The sequence below is a fragment of the Myotis davidii genome, unplaced genomic scaffold, assembly GCF_000327345.1.
Source record: "Myotis davidii unplaced genomic scaffold, ASM32734v1 scaffold86, whole genome shotgun sequence".
NCBI classification, from domain to species: domain Eukaryota; kingdom Metazoa; phylum Chordata; class Mammalia; order Chiroptera; family Vespertilionidae; genus Myotis; species Myotis davidii.
In genome coordinates this window covers 1360460-1377144 of record NW_006298058.1, presented here as the reverse complement: position 1 = coordinate 1377144, position 16685 = coordinate 1360460, and the positions used below count along the sequence as shown (strand labels likewise).

At 44.9% G+C, this 16685-nt stretch overlaps 1 protein-coding gene across 1 annotated transcript in view; it reads right to left on the bottom strand.

Moving 5' to 3' along the window:
* Positions 1–132: 132 nt before the first annotated feature.
* The window catches only part of KIAA1217 (KIAA1217 ortholog), a 331386-nt gene continuing 314833 nt past the window's right edge, over positions 133–16685 (bottom strand). Inside the window, exons 17-23 of the mRNA XM_006773828.2 lie at positions 13655–13815; positions 12763–12927; positions 9386–9505; positions 5229–5306; positions 3469–5118; positions 2816–2938; positions 133–2137 (exon numbers count right to left, since the gene is read on the bottom strand). Coding sequence (XP_006773891.1) covers positions 1643–2137; positions 2816–2938; positions 3469–5118; positions 5229–5306; positions 9386–9505; positions 12763–12927; positions 13655–13815 — 2792 coding nt within the window. The 3' untranslated portion in view covers positions 133–1642. The remainder of the gene's footprint in view (positions 2138–2815; positions 2939–3468; positions 5119–5228; positions 5307–9385; positions 9506–12762; positions 12928–13654; positions 13816–16685) is intronic.

The window sequence follows — 16685 nt, the reverse complement described above, 5'->3', positions numbered from 1 at the left end:
CTTCGGCTATCCCTATTTTTTAAAGGAAAACTCAGTGTAACGTTAATTATATTTCCCTTTGGACCAATAATATTTGTTTAAAATTAAGAACTCAAACAAACAAAACAAAATAAAACAAAACAAAACACATCCTAGTGATAAGGACCTTTTATTTCGGCTTACTTCTCCTGGAATTCAAACAGGAAAAAGCCGGTCGGAAGAACCTCTCTGGAAATGAAGGTGGAGACTGCGCCCAGGTTTGCTCTCTGCGAGCCGAACCTTGGTGAGCCTCCGAGAAGAGAGTCAGCAGGTCACGTCGGAAGGCACCACACTCGCAGTGAATTCATGAGACCTCATCATGAGTCACCTCAGAGTTTTCGGAGAAATAGAGCTTTCAGAACACAAGTTTGAGGCTGCTTACATGTCACTGATAACGCCTTCAAAGCCCAAACCATTTCCCTTGGTAACAGTTCTGTTTCATTCTTTGCCTAGGACGCAGCTTTAGTAACAAGGTACAAAAAAATAATAAGCATGCAGCCCTTTATTAGTTTTGCGATGTCTCTGCTTATAGGTCTGTATATTACATGACTGTGTTATACAAATACAGTTATTTACAAAAACACTCTAGCTGTGCAAACTTGTTACTTTTTAAAAATGTATGGAGAGTCCCATTTCTGCCCATCCCAATATATATTTGTAAAGCATGCATAAAAATTAACTTTGGTGTGGGAAAACTACTCTATGTGCTGCCGCATATAGTGTTTTTATGTCTATTTATATATTTACAAAAGTTTTTCAGTTTACAGAACAGTACAGAAGTGTACACTTTAAAATCCACAATGTACTGTAATAGTGTGGGCTGCCAGGTCTCAGGAAACAAAGGAAGGGGTTAAATACTGCAAAGAAAACAACTAGAGAATCCCAATATGTTTAAAAAAAAGAAGAAGAAAGAAAGAAATGCAAAGAAAACTAGCTTGCTTGGGCTGGCAAATTATTATACATAATTTTCATGGCAGTGCAATTAGTTTGATAAATTGCTTTCTACATATGACCCTGGGTTGGCCTGTTGTCTAGACACTACTTTCAAATGTACAATGCTATAGTATCAAAATGTTTTGGCAAAAAAGATCTCGAAAGGAACCATGAAGTTTTGACAAAAATAGAAATCTGTAATAAAGCTAAATAACACTAAAATAAAAGGAAATATTATAGTATCTCTTTTACAATTTGTATAGTCGCACTTGCGTATTTCTCTGTTCACTTCTAGTCTCCGTAATGAAAAATATTTTTATACAAAACATACTAAAATTCTGGAATCATACATGTTTTACATGCTCAATACGTTTTTTCCTGCCTCACACACATACCCTTCTCTCTCACCATCCTCTCTTTCTGTAACACATGCTTACTTCATTTAACAGGTGTTGAATACAGACAGTTAACACTATGTAATTACAATAGCAACAACTAAAAAATCAAACCAAACCAAACAAGCTTTACTGAAATCTATTAATCCAGTATTTAGCACATACTTAGCATTAAGCCTCAAACAGTACAGCAATATGTTACATTCTCTTGTGAAAACAGTTGTTAAAAGACTGTTACAATTTTTTTTCTAAATTTTTAAATGTAACTCCAACTTGTGCCTGATAGGGTGTGGCCTTTAAGAGGTTTCCTTTGCTGTGGATGGGGTGGCTTTGCTGGAACTTCCATTCTGTGCCTTGTAGCTGGTGAGGCTGGGAGTATGGATGGTCCTGACGCTCCTGGCACCTTGGTTCAGTGAAGTGGGGGAGGCGGGGGAGGGGGGGGAGGAGGAGCAGGAGGGAGGGGCTGCTCGGCCATTGGGAGTCTGCAGTGAGAATGAAAGATGGTGACCTTTACCTGTGTGAGTGGGGCTCTGAAACTTTAAGGAGCCATTAGAGACAGAGGGGATGAGGGAGGCCGAGGAGGCAGATCGTCCTGTTTGGGGGCTGAGAGGGTTAGAAGTAACCGGTGGTTTAGAAGCAGCTGGGTTAGGGAAGTTAGAGCTGTCACCGCTAGAAGAGGGCAGAGCGCCGCTTTTCCCAGAGCTGGGAGAAAGGGCTGGAATCTTAGAAGCAGGTAAGGAGGGGAAAGCAGGCTTACAGTCCCCACCAGCTTTCTTAGCACTTCCATTAGCCTGCAAATAAAGACGGCGGAGACAGTTTGTCAGAAAGTTCGTAACACGATCGTTGTACAGGGTCTGGCAACACAGCCCTTCTGAGGATAATTAAATAAAAGGCATCCAACCCAACCAAACCAGTTCAAGGCCTGAGCTAAGTCTCATTGTGCTGTACGGGACCTGGGAGAAAACCCCGAAGTACAGAGCAGAGGATGCACAAAGGAAGAAAGGAGACCGTGTCTGGGGCCTGGGGCTGGGTCAGCCATGCGTCTGGGTTATTAAGGGGTGAGATGGGACGTGGAGTGTTAATGTGCCTCTAATGCAGTGCAATCAACATAGACGTTAGTGGGGGCGACTTTCAGGACAGTTCAAAGACAGGCTTGTCTGACTCGGTTTCTCAGGGCGTTCTGATGAACCACTACATTCGCCAAAGAAAAGCCAGCCGGTGTGGCAGCTTGTGTTAATGGCTAAACTTGGGACTCACAAAGTAAACGATGTTTTATTGCAGGCATGCAAAAGCGTGGAGAAAAGTTCAACAAACAAAGGTTTTTAGACTTTCTTCATGCCCCAGATCCAGGAAGTCTACACAAACCATAGCTTACAAAGAAAACACAATGTTTGGTATAAACTAAGTCAGCGACTTGCTTCACCACTGTTAAGAGTGTCCATCCAAAACTGGTTTTAAGGTAAAACTACCTGACGATATTGGCGGGGATCCTGCAGTTTGGTCTGCTTGCTGGGCTTGTCCAGGCTTCCGGGTCTAGTCTTGGAGCTCATGGGGACTGGCATCCTGCTGGTCTGTGGGGTCCCTGCCGGGGCCTGTGGGGAAGAGCAGCAAGAGGGGGAAGACAAGGGAAGCACGTGAGCGGATTATCGCCCAGGCCGGCCCACCATGTGCCGAGAAGCTCAATGTGAGAAGCCACAGCCCTACATGCAGAACAGATCTGGGAGACGGACATCAGAAGACACCACTGGGTTAATTCCAAGAATCAAACAGAATAAACTGCTCCACTACTGATCAAACGGATTTTAATGTGAGTATCAGAGCAATCGTTTTAACGGCAAATGGATGACCCGGCATCCTTGCGCTTACCCAACACCAATCAGCAACAGAGGCAAAACCAGAGTCAATTAGCTGTTAGACACCCAGTTGTTGTTGTTTTGAAGGGGAGGGAGAAAGTGTGAGAGAAAAGTATCAAGGCGAACAGACAAAAAAAAAAAAAATAAAACATAATAAATGAGCCACCTGAAAGGAAGCAAGTCAATCACAAGACACCTTTTGCTAGTGGTGATTATGGCAGATTTAGGAAAGCAGCTGGGTCTTTTCATTTTCCATCAGACCAAGATACCTTACGTGAAGCTGAAGGTATTGATGAGGGGGGCTCTAGGGCAGTGGGAACTTCTTCCAGAACTAGCAAGGCTCGGGGAGAGGCCTCCCGGGCTAGGTGGGACGAGCTGGCAACAGAATCTCTGTTGGGAGAACATGACGAATCAACGAGGGCTTTTGGACTCATTTCGCTGATCGTGTTTTCCAGCTGTTTGATGGTCTGCTCCAGGCTGTCCAGTGTTCTGTAGGTGTTATGTCTAATCTCATCAGTTCTGGAAATGGAAGATGTGTTCTCCAGACAGAGCTGCCCCTGTCTCCTGAGCCTGCTTTGGGGGGTGTCTTCGGGTGGAGAAGACTGAGTGATTTCGAATCGCTTGGCTTCTTTGTGCTGCTTCAAAGTGCCGTCCTCTTCCTCCTCTTCGTAGACCACCACCTGCAAGGTCTTCTTCCCCGTCTTGGTTCCTGTGCGAATTGCCTGAGTGAGAGCGGCGAGTTGCTTTTTAGGGAATTTGAACTTGAACTTTTTCTTGGGGCTTTCCAACTGGTCATATGCCGCATCACACTTGCTTTCTGAACTTGGAGAATCTGCTCGGCCGCTCGTGGGCAGCTCAGCCTTATTCATTCCCTGTCCTCCTGACACTCCGGTGTCTCCTGAGAGGGAGTGTGGCTGCAATCCGCTCTCAGCCTGCAGTCCTGAGCTGGGGCCTGACACCACCTTCTGGAACTTCTGGGAAGTGTTATTCTGGACCACAGTGTCTCCATTTTCCTCCTCTTCCTCCTCTTCTATCTTTTCCTCTGTCATCATTCTCTCTAGTTCCTCATCGCACTCCTCAAATATGGTTGAAAGTCTCTTATATGCAGACCGGATGTCCATGGGTTCGTCAAAAATGATGATGACTGGCTTCTTGTCTAGGCACACGACTGGCTCTTCATTTTCAGCCCCTTCTTGCTGGGAAGTCATCTCTTTTTTGGCATCAATATTCACAGTCTGTACATCTTCTCCCTTCTTGCTCACGATCTCGCGGACCTCCCCGCTGGACAGAACCTGGACCGCAGTTCTGGTAATCATGAAGGCGATGTTGTCTGTGGGTGCACTTTCCTCAGTGGGAGAACTCGGGGTTGATTCTCTGTCCTCATTAGGCTTCCCATTATTAGCATGCCAAGCCCCCTTGGGTCTTAGCACAACTTGGCCAAACTCTGTCACAGGAACCTCTTGATCTTGAGTTTTGGCATCACAAATACTCAATTCAGTTGACCTAGTGGGAGAGAGTAGGTGACATCTGTCTGCATTTTCTTGATCTCGTTGACTCATCTCTTTTGTCTTTTCATAATTCGTCTTCTGGTTCTCAGGGTCAGATGGAGGGCTCTGCAGTCCTGAGATTTTAGGCCCTTTGCTTATTTCATCTTCTAACAAATTGGTGCCAGGGAAACTGGAATTGACCTTAGACACATTTTTCTGGGAATAATTTCTACTGTCTCTAAGTAAACTCTTATTGGGTATGGAATTATCCTTCATTAAGATGTTGGTTTTATAGTCTGATGTTCTTGGGGCATCAAGAATATCTGATGTTCTTGCTGTCAGTTTTATATTCTGATGTTCTTGAGAAACACTATTCTCCACTCCTCTTTCCCACCTGGGACGGTCACTATGTGTAGGAGCCCCTGAGGTGACCTGCGAGGGAGAGTGGAGGAGGGAAATGACATGTGTTAATCAGAAATGGATCCACAAAGGAGGCTAATTAATCTGCACGGTATCGGCTGGAACACGGACAGGGAACTCACCTTGCGGGATTCCATTTGGGGGCCATTTTCATATTCAACATCAGATTTCCGTACGTCTTCGTGGAAAAATTCCAAATTCTGGTAGGATAGTGTAGGACATGTTACTCCACAAAACCACACCCCTTCCCACAGTGGACTATAACTAAATTGTTCCTTTAATTACATTTCCAAAACATGCGGGCCAACCACATTTGTTACACACCGGTCCAAAGCCTATAGCTCTGTTTACCTTGGGCTGTTTTGTTCGCCAACTTCCAAAAATGCCCTGAGTTTGCATAAGATGAAAATCTCAATTAGCAAAATACCTCAAGAAATTCAAATCTGGCGGGGGAGCAATGAAGAGAATAAAGAGACTGATTCTGCAGGAAACGTCCTCTTTTCAACATCTGACAGCGAGCTTGGCAGAAGCGGAAACCAGCATGGGGTGGCCTTGCAGAAAGCACACTATGTCGGCAGGCAGAGTCAACGTCTTCTGCCTGCCACTTCACCGTGTCACTTTAGGCAAGCTCCTCCACTTCTCTGGGCCTCAGTGTTCTTGCTTATAAACTGAGGCACTAGACCAGCAGATGGTTCCTGTCCCTTCCAGCTAGTTATTTCAGTCCTATCAGTTTTGTTTATGGAAAGTGTCCTCCAAGGACATCTGCACTGGTAGGGTGTAGGACTTTGAGACTTAAAAAAACAACATTCTTTTTCAAATGACAGATTGAAATATACTCGCAGTTTGTACTTGCACTTGCCAAGGAAAGTGTCAAAATAGCCTTCAAAGTAATCACACCAAGACGATCAAATCCAAATTCAGTGTGATAATGCTGCTAAAATATCATCTAAACATTTACAAAACAGATATCTGAGGCTAGGATTGAGACTGGCACATCATGATTAAGATTTTATTCTCTATACAGTCTGATGCAGAGCGAAGAGACATCCCGAGGCTCTACCGAGGTTCCGAACAGAAGAGCCCAGCAGGGAGGACCCGGGATGCAGAGGGCTCCCCGGGGAAGCGCGCCCTTCCCCGCATGGCTGTACCAGTAGCCCGGGCCCTGTCAGTGCTCACACTAACCATGCCCTGTCATTTCCAGGGCACTGCTGTCCTTTCTTCTCGTTGCAGAAGCCCCAGAGGAAGAGGTGAGTTTAGTAGGATGGGACATAATCCCAACGAGGTTGTTTGGTTATAGCAACGACAGCGTAACAAAGCACAGTAACCCAGGCCCCCGCCAAAGTCAACCCAGAGCAGTCCGACCACCCTGGTTAAAAATGGAAAGAATGTTCATACAGGTTAAGGGATAATACACAAACCACAGACTCCCTATAAGTCACATGGAAAGATCGCACAAGGTATGAGGTGCATTAGACAGCCAACACCACCAGTTTAACTTCCCCTCACCCCCAGGAGGCCCCCAAACAAGTGCAATGAATGACTCAGCCGCTGTAGTCGCATGACATAATATCTTTTGTGGGATTTTACATTTAGATGATTCAACCATGAATACAACAAGTAAAAGGTTTTAAGAAAAAGAAATGAGGCTTGGGCCCAAGGTTTCAATTCCATCTATGGAGCTAGCACGTTAGGACCTGCGGAAGAATTTATCCTTGAATCAGGGAGGGAACAGCCATGTGATCTAAAAAAGACACCTGCACAGCTGATGTTCTGCTGGTCCAGGAGCTGGGGGTAGACCTGCTCTCTGTTCTGATTGGTCAGGACCCCAGTCACACCCATCATGAAATATTTGAATGCCACCATGTGAGACATGCATTGTAAGACAGACCGAGTAGCAGGAACACTCCAATGGAAGGTCACTAAGATAAAGCTGCCAAGCTTAGGTTTCACATGGCCTACCATTTTGGTCACTGGGCTAGAAAAAATAATGGGTGTATCAAAGCAAGTGCATTAACTTTATTCAGAGTAGCATGGTCACAACTGTCATAGGTAATCTCACAATGATTTCTTAGATAGTCAAGATTGAATAATTAAGCCTCATTAATATCTACTTATGGGCTCTCAGATTTGGATTGTTCAGACAACTGGTGAAGCAGGCTCAATACACATACAGGCAATAAACCAGAATTAGAGACAGAATTATAGGACTACTGCATAAAAGTCAAGAACCAGGCTAATGCTTTCTGATGACAGAAGAAATATTTTAAGAGGTATAGAAAAGGAGATGAGTAGCCCAGGAAGAGGTTAATGACAACAATTGGGGACAAGTCTGAAACCCACCTTGTATATAATACTCAAATACATGTCTGATACTGATATTATGGAGCAGATCAACCTACTCAGTATAATTATCTAGAATAAGCACCTGTGATTAAATCCAGTGTTGGGCACTCAATACAGACCTGCTTATTATTAGCCGATGGACCCCTGATTGAGATAAAAGAGATGATTGGAATATGGGTTTGTAATTGCTGAACAAAACATCTCATGCAAATTTCAAGGCAATTAGCAAAATTCTACAATGAGACAATAATCTTCTCCAGAGGGATCTTCAAGAAGTTCCCAGTTTCCAGTGTTTTAGACAAAAATAGTCCCATTGGCCCAAATATGCCCTATAACTCAAATGCGCTAGGGCCTTCCATGGCCTGGTCTTAATAAGGCCACATAAGGGATTCCAGAGACTGGAAAAACAATATATTTCCAATATGATTGCCATGGATTCAATCCAAATTAGTAGGAGGTTTTCTTCATGAGAAAGATTTATCAACAATAGTCATAACCTCCTGTGAGGTACCGGGAGATCACATGTCGCCTGGTTAATGGCTTCCTGTGGCAGACTCATTGTACACAGGGCTCTCTGCTGGCTGTGAGCCAGGGAGGAACAGGCAGGGGGCTGCAGGCACCAGGCTGCGTCTCTTGAAGGGTTGTATTAGAATAACTTCCGATTTCATGACCCTTTAGCTCCTCACTGAGCTTATGTGCACATGGACTGTGGTGCCCACTTGGACTCACAATGCGTTAGCCGAGATGTTTGACTTCATTTAAGGGTAACTAGAACCTCTGAATTCTGAAATATACATTCTGGTGAGACATGTTAGGACTTGAGTTGATCATAATAAACTTTCTATACCAGCGGTTCTCAACCTGTGGGTCGCGACCCCTTTGGGGGTCGAACTACCCTTTCACAGGGGTCGTCTAAGACCGTCGGAAAACACATGTAATTACATATTGTTTTTAAGATTAATCAGTATGCTTTAATGATGTTCAATTTGTAACAATGAAAATACATCCTGCATATCAGATATTTACATTACGATTCATAACAGTAGCAAAATTACAGTTATGAAATAGCAACGAACATAATTTTATGGTTGGGGTTCACCACAACATGAGGAACTGTATTAAAGGGTCGCGGCATTAGGAAGGTTGAGAACCACTGTTCTAGCCTGACATTTAGACAGCGGCTTCATTCAAATAAGATGGCTCTCTTGCCAAAAAATCATAAAAGTTCCAGGTCTACCTTAACATTGAGGTTCAAACACTCACGCTCACAACCTCTCCCTAAAGTACTGAGGTCATGACAATGAACTTTGTTCCAGAGCCTGGACATCTGTTTCGAAGCTATTTGAAGACCACAAAGTGTATTAGCACTAAAACTATACTGAACTTCTTATCCTGCAAGGTCTACTTTGAGAATTTGTAATATAAGAGAATTCTGCTGGGCATCTTTCCACATGTGTGCAGATACATGTGTGTGTTTCCACGAGCATCCACCTGTGGACGCCTCAGGTGTGCAGCTCCGCCCCGAGCTACCTTCCTGGAATCTACGGCTTTCACCGATTTTTAATATCGATGCTTTGGTCCAGGAGATGGGTGAAAAATGAGGAAAAGTGCTACAAACTTGGTTGGTGTTTCTTTTTTTTGTCTGTAAAAGTCATTCTAGAGTAGACAATCTTGAAAGATGTATATTCTTTAGTTTGTGAAGATAATGCCTCAATTCTGCACATACTATTGAACGCTGTGCACAGAAACAGTGCATCTGCTCAGAAAACCTCAGCCAGTTATCTCTGAAGTAAATGCAAAGCGGTGTCTCAGTTCATTGTCTTTTTAAAGGCGAGAGGAAAGGAGAGGGCACCGAAGGACACGCGCAGGAGCGGTTAGTGTCAGCAAGGAAAGAAGGGCGTTCCGCCCGCGTGGCAGAGTGTGATTGCCACGTTACCTTCTTCTCCTTGGGTGAGACTGTGGCCCCCGGCCTAGTGTCTTTAGCGTGACTGTCAGCCCGGGACTGCTCAGCATGACTGTTTGAATTTACATCCATAAAGGAACACTTCTGGAATGCCTACGGAATTAAAATACTGAGGTTAACAGGATTCTGTGTAGCGAGGAGGAAGGAGGAGACAGGCAGGCAGGGAATCAATCTAGAGTGTGGAGACCGCAGCCCTGTCCTGCACGCAGGTCACAGCAGGGCTGGAGGGAAGGCAGCACCTTGAAAACCTGCTCCCTTTCTGGCCTCAGGCCCACAGAGCTGCTGAGAGGGCGGAGCCTGGGGCCAAGGCCTCCTGATTTCTGGGCCACAGCAAGATAAAAGGACACAGCCCTTGCAGCGAACACCCTTTCTTCCTGTCCAGGGTGAACTTGGTTTGCGTATAGTAGGGCTTCTTGTTTTGACCTTTCAAAAATACTGAATATGTAAATGAATTTAAAAAATACAAAACACCCAAGAAGCCATCTTTTCTTTCTTTTTTCTTGATTATTTTTTTTTACCAGACTCAATTTATTTATTGAAGCTATAGAAAAAGGGCACAAAATATTAAAAACCCTTAAACCTTAAATAAAAGTAATGCTTGCCAATTCATTGTCTGAAATAGTCACAGGGACTCCGTGCTCCGAGGTGTTCTGAGGCTCGCTGAGAAAGTGGTGCTGTTCAGCACCATGGCATTCTGAGTGGCCTCGGAACTGCCTGAGGCCTAGACTTGTTTCTGAAAACTGTCCTGGTTTTTGGAGTCACACCAGCTCATGTGAGCACGGAGCCGGGAGAGGAAGCACAGGCTATGTCTGCAGAGCGGCAGGGAGCGGCAGGGTGATGGTGAGAGCAGGAGACACAGTAACCCAAGAACCTAAGTTTTTTGAAATCAGAGGTTTTCAAGATATCACCTGGTTTATAAAAGTACTATTACCCAGGGCTCATCCAGAGAAAATTAAATCTGAATCTCTGGGCTGTAGGACTTAATTTTTTTTTTTTAAATATATTTTATTGATTTTTTACAGAGAGGAAGGGAGAGAGATAGAGAGTCAGAAACATCGATGAGAGAGAAACATCGACCATCTGCCTCCTGCACATCTCCCACTGGGGATGTGCCCGCAACCCAGGTACATGCCCTTGACCGGAATCGAACCTGGGACCTTTCAGTCCGCAGGCCGACGCTCTATCCACTGAGCCAAACCGGTTTGGGCTGGGCTGTAGGACTTTAAAAAAATTTTTCCTATGTAATTCTAACAGATAGCCAGGATTAAAAACTACTTATTTAAATGAATCAGCTCAAATAATTCTTTCATATTTCCTTAATGTCAAGAACTGTCACCTGGAAATAACGGCAGGCAGAAAGAGTAACCCATGCCCTCCCCGGGTGAACGCCTCATCGCTGGTCCAAGTAAGAACGGAGCTGATGCCAGGACTCTCTCCAGCCGGCTTCCCACTCTCTGCGGACTCCCTGCTCCTGCCGCTCCGGCACCCTCCCTGTTGGCCTGGAGCTGCCCAGGGCTCCGCTCACGGAGGCCACTTGCCATCGCTGTTGGGCTGTGAGGCCCTGGACTTCGGAGCCTGTGGTTTCTGACGGTGCCTGTTGACAGGAGCATGAACGTTGCTCCACAGTTACGCTCCTTGTCCTGCCGTGGGGTTGAGGGCTGTCAACCAGAGCCACTGGCCAACTTTCTGAGCAGCGGGTTGGGTCCCTACCCCAGCAGGATGGCTGGGTTTGGTTAAGTTAGGGTTAGAGCAGGTACTCACCCCTAGCACCTAACCAGCAACAATAAAACAAGAAGCCAGATACACCGCTTTTGTAAAGCTTCCAGTTAAAGAAAGCATCAAAGATACTCAGTCCTCGATGGAGGGAAATATTCTCAAGTGATGGACTCTAAGTGGCTAGAACAAATAAATTAATTTTCTTAGGAGGCTAGTGCAGGATTATTCACAAGACTAACACTCTCCACTTCTTGGCTTATTAGTAATTGTTCACCGTGTACTGATTTACAATGACCTAGTGCTCTGTCACCATTTGAATCAAAACAGGCCATGACCCATTCAAACCCTAATTTGGGGCCAGATGCTACAATGAATGGCCCCAGGATCTGCCTACACATCTTAGGACATGCACCAATCCCAGCGACAAGTAGGCTTGACATGCCAGAGTCAACAGCCTGAGGGTCCTCATTGGATAGCTGGGTGATGGATGCCTCCCTGCTCTCAGCTGTTTCATGAGTTGCTAACTTTATAAATCTGGGATTCCTATGAATGAAATTCTCCAGCCATTCTAAAAACCTGTGTGTAATCTGATGGGTGGAGGGGATGTCCCAGTCCAGTCTGTGAGTTTCAGTGAGGCTCGAAAGGCTCGTGCATGTGACCATCAACCAGCAGCCCTGTGTTCCCTATAAAATCCAAGCAGCTCCTCTTTACCTGGCATTACCACAGAAAGCAGAGTAGGACAGCAGCAGTGGAAATGACATGGTTTGAAAGCTCTCCCTATTCCAAATGCAAGATGCAGATCCATGGTTGTGGGCCTGCACACAACCATGGGTACACTGGTGAAAAGTAACATGTTTTGGAGCCCCAAGAGAGTTGTGATCTTACCCTCTGAAGGACAAGATAATCCTATAATAAGCATGGGTCAAAATGAAATACTCTATGAACAGACTTTGGTCTAAGCATTATGCATATGTCTTCAGTTAATCAAGTTCTTAGAACGTACACGCAGGGCAGATTCACTTCCACAATTTGAATGTGGGATCAGTTTTGGGTATAGCCCATGCACCCCATCTTTAATCCTAAGAGGAGACTGTGATAATTAGTTCCAAATAAAAATCTAAAAATAAATAACAATTTCTTAAATAGGCAAGGAAAATGATAAATACGACTACTTGGCTTTTGAGACTATTTGAAAAGATGAGACTGACATTGAATGGGAACCTTGTGTGGAGGGAAGGAGGCCACATGACTCAAGTTCAGTCATTCTAAATATCAAGGCCAAGTTACAGGACCGCGCCTGAAGTAGGGGGTCAGCAGTTCTTACCAGGAGAAACCATGGCCAGTGTTTCTGATTTCCTTTTAAATTATTTTTTAAGGGAAACAGAGACTATCGACACTGAAAGGAAGAAAAGTAAATTCTACCAGCCAGAGCTAGGAAAGCTTGCAATTGATTTTTTGTGTAAACGTCCTGAGTTGTTCCATGGAATGGTCATTCCTTATACACATCCTAAAGGTGTGCTGGGAGCCCAGTGAAGGCCAAGGCCAGCCTTCGCTAGCAAGGCGTCTGGGAGAGATGTAGGCGGGGTCCCTGATGGGAGGAGCAAGGAGCCAGGTCAGCCACCGCATCCACATACCTGGAGCTCTGCCATGATTTTGTCTCCTTCTTCCTCCTCCTCCTCGTCCTTTGAGGAGCAGGTAGTGACCGGGGGTGGGGATGGAGTCCACGCTGAAGCAGGCTCCTCTGCTGGGCACTTTGTGGCTCTAGCCTGCAGGCTTGGTCCGGCATCTTCACTGCTTGCCTGTGGAAGGTTCAAGGCACAGATGTTGGCTGAACACCCCCAGGTCTGGCAAACAGAGGGAGCGACCACAGAGGACCACGTGTTCCCTCACTGCCTACTAAACTGACTTCCTAGCTCTTTAAATTGAGTCGAAGGGCTATTCTGTCCACTTGCATTTAGTTTAGGTTTTTGTTCATGTGAGCTACCATTTTGGTGAATGGATTGAAGAATTATAATAAAATTGTAACTCCTCACCGTTCAGTGCCTGTAAGAAAGGTCCTCCCATACTATCTTCCCTTGAAACTTGAATTTTACATTGAACTTAAAAGATAAAACATGCCATGTGCCGTGCAAGCTAAAGCTCATTAAGCATCTCTGTGTATGGATGCCCTCAACTGTGTTAGCTCATCCCAGTCATCTCTGTAAGGTGGTCTTTCTTTTGCTTCCCTCTGCTACCCTTATTTTCAACCTCACGATGACCTGCTGGGGAAGTAGCTTATGATTTTCATTTCACATCATTGCAGCTAAAAGTCAAGTAAGGATAAAACGAGTGTTGCTGCATCCAGTCCATAACACTGGCAGACGTTTTTCCATCTGTGGTACTTCCTGCCCATCTAGTTTTATTTGATTCTCGGCTTCTCTTCTCTGCCTCAGTGCTTTCTATGTTCTAAATGAGAGCAGACATGACCTTGTCTAAGGGAATCATTTGAACCCAGAGACCAGTTTGCCAGGCCTCGACCCATCTGACCTTAGTGGTGTTCTCCTTCCTGCTGGTGTAGACCACGTCGCCAGTCCTGGTGGTGGTGAGCCCGGATCCTGGCAGGTAGCTCCGTCTCGGGGGCGGGGGAGGAGGAGGTGGGGACTTTCCCCCCAACCTGTCCAAGTCCTGCTCGGAGCTTGGAGAGTCTTCTGTAAGACAGTGTGCCACTGCACAATCATCTCCTTTCAAGATGATGCCCAAAAGTCCAGTGTATTCCTATAGCCTTGATACATTCTCATGAAAAATTTTCTCTATTCTCTCCATCGTGCAAAAATTAATGGTAAAAACCCTGCAGCCCAACTGACTTGAAATCCTGGAAAGACCTTTCACAAGCTAATTAACCCCTCTGCCTTGGATTTCTCGTCTGTTAAGTGAGTATTATAACAAGCGCTTCTCCACTGGGGTGCCCTGAGGATTAAATGACTTACTATGCATAAAGCACAGTGCTTACTGGCTTATGATAAATGTTATGCAACTATTAGCTGTCATTATTAAACAAAAAATCTACTTGGAGAGATGAGCGATCAGAACTAAAGGCAAACGCAGAGCCCTGCATGGTCTCCAAAGCCCCCAACCCCCAGGTGAAAAACAGCCTTCGGAGGAGGCACTGGGCAGGGGTGTGTTAGAGTAGAATATGGCCAAGGAAGGGGCAGAGGGAAACTGGGAAGCACATGGGAACAGAGAACAAAATCACGGGGAAAGTGGGGGCTTTGGTCCTGGTTATGGGCCTGGAGAAGGCTCTCTGCTAAAGAACAGAGACAGCAAATGCAGTAGAGAGAGAATTGTTAGTATTGACATCTACTCAGCCTTCCCCAGGAAAATGCTCAGGAAAACAGCATTGCAAAGCCCTTCCCCAACCTTCCCCACTTAAGCCCTTTACAAACACTGCCCAGCAGTTCTCTAAAGTGGTAGAACCAGAAATTCAGGGTCTGCACTTATAGCTGGGCTTTTCCCAACTCTCTCTAGGGCAGTGATGGCGAACCTATGACACATGTGTCAGAGGTGACACGCAAACTCATTTTTTTGGTTGATTTTTCTTTGTTAAATGGCATTTAAATGTATAAAATAAATATCAAAATATAAATCTTTGTTTTACTAGGGTTGCAAATATCAAAAAATTTCTATATGTGACATGGCACCAGAGTTAAGTTAGGGATTTTCAAAATGCTGACACGCCGAGCTCAAAGGGTTCGCCATCACTGCTCTAGGGACTTGAGTGCTTGTCTTTTCTGAGCAGAGAGACAGAGTTCTTTAGAATGCTTGACACGTTCCCATTTATAGTGGTGACAGACTTGCCCGGCTGGTGGCTCAGTGGTTGAGCATCGACCTATGAACCAGGAGGTTAGGGTTCGATTCCTCGGCAGGGCACATGCCCAGGTTGTGGGCTCAATCGCCAGTGTGGGGTGGGCAGGAGGCAGACAATCAATGATTCTCTCTCACCATTGATGTTTCTCTCTCTCTCCCTCTCCCTTCTTCTCTGAAATCAATAAAAATATATTAAAAAAAATAAAGTTGTGACAGACTCGGGAAATTATGAGGGTGACATGCCAGTGATTATTCATGGTGGACAGTTCCTGTCTCATGCATGAGGGTGCTGGGTTACAGGGCCCCGCAGCTTCGGGGCTGTGCTGGTTCCTATGCCAGCAGCCTGGCCTTGGGATGGTCACCTCCAGGTTGGGTCCCTCTCGCAAGCATGTCAAACTCACAGCCACCGGGCCACATGCCTCAGCATAGGCTGGCCGACCCAGCTCTCTCCTCTCAGGTGTGATGACAGACTCCCTCTTTAAGCAACTTATTCAAGCTCCTCTCGGCCCTCTTCTCACTAGCCCTGACCTTGAACTGCTGAGCCGAGCTTTAGCAAAGAATCCAGTTAGCAAGAATCCCCCATTCTTGATATCTGACAAGTTCTCGCCCCCCACCCTGATATTTAGGTCCTTGGCCTGCCTTTTGCAGGAATCCCGCCTGCTGCACTCAGAGCTGAGTCAGTCTCTCTCTTCTTGGCAATAGTCTTGAATAAAGTCTTCCTTGATGCTTTTTAACATCTGCCTTTGTGAATACTTTTGCTTTACCACTGACTGAGGCCACCATTCCCCAAATTTTCCATTAATATTTTTGGGAGCTATCCATCCTGCCCCATTATATATATATATGTAGGCAGACAATTCACCCAAAAGGAAATACAAATGATTTTTTAAAACCCTTAGCTTAGAATTTTACCCCATCAGTAGACAAAAATAAAAGCAATAACATCCATGACAAATAAAAAAAGAATAATAGAAATCAAAGTTTACAGAGAATGGATGATACCCTCACCCACTTCTAGTGGCCTGGACATTAGTAGACTCTTTTTGACAAGAAACCAGACCATGTGTTAAAAAAGAAAACAACAACAGTAAGAACACTTTAACTGAGTGAAGATACTTTGGGGAGTAATTAAAAATATAATTTATGCAAACTTTTTTTAAATCTGAAAGAATAAAAATCCCAAATGAGGTTAACAAAATGTATTGTTACTATTTTTATTGTACAAGCAGGAGAAGGAACAATTATAATTTATTTATCATTCTAAATATATAACATTTTTCTTTTTTTCACTTTATTTTTATTGTTGGCACTATTACGGATGTCCCCAATATGCCCCCCTTTGCCCACCTCCACCCAACCCGTCCCTCTTTCCTCTGGCCATTGCCACACGGATGTCTGTGTCTATGGGTTATGCATACATGTTCTCCGGCTAATTTCTTCACCTTCTGTCATCCAATTCCTACTCCACACTCCTCTCTACCATCTCATTCGAAATTTATAATTTATTTGTAATTCTAAAACATCAAAGGAGACTCTATGACAAAGATTAATAATAGGGAGAGCTGAGTTAGGAAAGAGAGAGATGCAATGAGGAAGATCATGGTATCCATTAGAAATTCTCCATGGGAACTTTGGGAGGAAGGCCGTGGTGGTGAGAGCAGACCTGCCCTTCCCAGAGCCCTTTCCTCTCTGGTCTGCGTGCCTGCCCCTCCAG